The sequence below is a fragment of the Rhea americana genome, unplaced genomic scaffold, assembly GCF_003343005.1.
Source record: "Rhea americana isolate MKP2758 unplaced genomic scaffold, rheAme1 scaffold_534, whole genome shotgun sequence".
NCBI classification, from domain to species: Eukaryota; Metazoa; Chordata; class Aves; order Rheiformes; family Rheidae; genus Rhea; species Rhea americana.
The window spans coordinates 67,622-69,606 of record NW_028186684.1 but is presented as its reverse complement, the minus strand read 5'-3'; the positions used below and the strand labels follow the sequence as shown (position 1 = coordinate 69,606).

General features: G+C 66.6%; 2 protein-coding genes across 2 annotated transcripts in view; both read right to left on the bottom strand.

Annotated features, from left to right (window-relative positions):
* Positions 1–92: 92 nt before the first annotated feature.
* On the bottom strand, positions 93–1,917 carry STX5 (syntaxin 5). Its single transcript, XM_085318443.1, has 9 exons — positions 1,850–1,917; positions 1,701–1,756; positions 1,525–1,595; positions 1,330–1,446; positions 1,180–1,236; positions 1,031–1,112; positions 851–951; positions 625–746; positions 93–546 (listed from the first exon to the last, which is right to left on the bottom strand). Exons 1-9 carry the CDS (start codon positions 1,855–1,857, stop codon positions 387–389), a joined length of 774 nt encoding a protein of 257 aa, XP_085174569.1. The 5' UTR covers positions 1,858–1,917; the 3' UTR covers positions 93–386.
* Positions 1,868–1,985, bottom strand: part of WDR74 (WD repeat domain 74) — a 4,206-nt gene continuing 4,088 nt past the window's right edge. Inside the window, exon 10 of the mRNA XM_085318416.1 lies at positions 1,868–1,920. Within this exon, the coding sequence (XP_085174542.1) occupies positions 1,868–1,920 (53 nt within the window). The remainder of the gene's footprint in view (positions 1,921–1,985) is intronic.

Below are 1,985 nucleotides of genomic sequence, written 5' to 3'. Positions count from 1 at the left end.
GCCCCCTGCAGGGCACGGGAAAGGAGAGCGCGCGCCGCGCCCCGGGGCCGGGTTCGCGTCCCGCCGCCGCCAGCCAGGAACGAGGCAGCACCACCGCGGACCGAAAAGTTTAATGGGGGTCATGGGCGGCCTGGGGGCCCCAGCGGGCGAGGGCACGGCCGCCACCACGACCAGGCGGCACCAGCCGCGGCCCGGGCTGCGGGGCCCTGCGTGGGGCAGGGCTCCGAGGAGGCGACGCCACAGCCCCGAAGCCCGGGGACATCAGTCCGGGCAGCCAGCGCCTCCCTGCCCCGTTCCCCGGGCACGTGTCTGGGCCCTGGGGGCCACCGCAAGTCTCCTAGCCCCGACAGTCAGAGAGGGGCCGAGTCCATCTGTGGGAAGGGTGCTCAGGCCAGAAACACGACGAAGATGATGAAGAAGACGATAAGGATGAGAAAAATCTTGACCATCAGCCAGCGGTTAGAGGTGACAGACTGGAAGTACTTGAGGATCTCCCCGTGGGCGGCCTCCACGTTCAGCTGCGTGTCCTCCACGCTGGCGTCGATTCTGCGGGCAGAGGTAGGCGCTGAGGGGAGACAGGCACCAGGGAGTGGCTGTGGCAGGGGCTGGTGCTGGGAACGCTACCTCTGGATGGTCTCCTCCTGCTCCTTCACCATGTGTGCCAGCTGCTGGAAGATGGAACCCAGCTCCACGATGGTGGACTCGATGTTCTGCATCGCRTCAGCCCGGCTCTGGATGTACGAATCCTGTGGGGTGGGAGAGGGTTGGAATCTCCAAGCAGCCTGGATCTGCCGCGTCATGTAGCGCTGGCCCGGCCCACATGTGGCCAGACGCCTAGGCCCGTTCCCACCTGCTCGTTGATCAGCTGCAGCTGCTGGCTGGTCCGCGTGTCCATGTCGATGGCAACGTCCCCGGCGTGTGGTGCCTCGTCCTGCAGCACTGCAGAGCCACCTGCGGTGGAGTGGGGCCTGAGCACGGGGCCAAGCCCCCCGGCTGCTGCCCGGGACCCCTCCGCCCCACGGGCACTCACCCAGGTTGCTAGCGGCCAGGGGCAAGGCAGAGATGGGGGCACGGGAGAAGTGCTCGCGACGACTGCGTTGCTGCTTCAGGTTCTGGGAGAGGCAACGGCGCGGTGAGAGCAGGGAGGGCAGTGGCACGGGGCGGGGGGCGAGCGCTTACCTCTGTCCTCACTTCCAGCACAGATTTGAAGTCGTTGGACATGGAGGCCAGCTTGGACTGGTGGGGGGCAGGAAACGGGGGGTGAGCACTGACACAGATAGAGTGGCCTCCCTGTCCCCCCACCCCGCAGTGTCCCTGTCCCCACCCTACCTGCAGCGACACCACCACTGTGTTGGAGTGGGTCTGCACGTGCCGCCCGCTCTGGCTGCCCTTAGCCCGCACTACGTCCTGCAGCTGGGCGATCTGCTTGTTGAGGCAGTTGATGTCCTGGGGGAGGAGGCAGGAGGCGTCATCAAGACCCTACATGACCCCCAGCCATGACCTGTGTCCCACCCTGGCCCCTACCTGTTTGATGATATACGTCAGCTCCTCGATCTCCACTGCCTTATCGTCGAAGAGCGACTTCCGCTTGGCCACTGCGAGTGGGTGCCAGCCATAAGGGGCAGAGAAGAGAGGGGGGAAATGAGGGGCCGGCCGTCTCCTCGCCCAGCCCCGCATCCCCCCTCCACTACCGCACTCACRGATCGTCAGCTTCTCCAGCTTGGCGAAGGTATTGCTGAGGTCCTTCCCGATGCGCCTAGAGTGGGAGAGAGCCCCGTGTGTGCTGGGGAGGTTTGTGCTGCCCGCACACCACTGCCCCCTCTGTGAGCCCCCCCCCGGCCCCACTCACTTGGCCATGACAGCGAACTCACTCCGTTGCCGCGCGGCGCTCAAGGCTGGTCTGCTCGGCTGCAGCCCATTCTGTGTGTATGGGGGGGGGGAGGGTGGGACAAGTGAGGCTGGGCGCCCCCTTTGTCCCCCCCCCC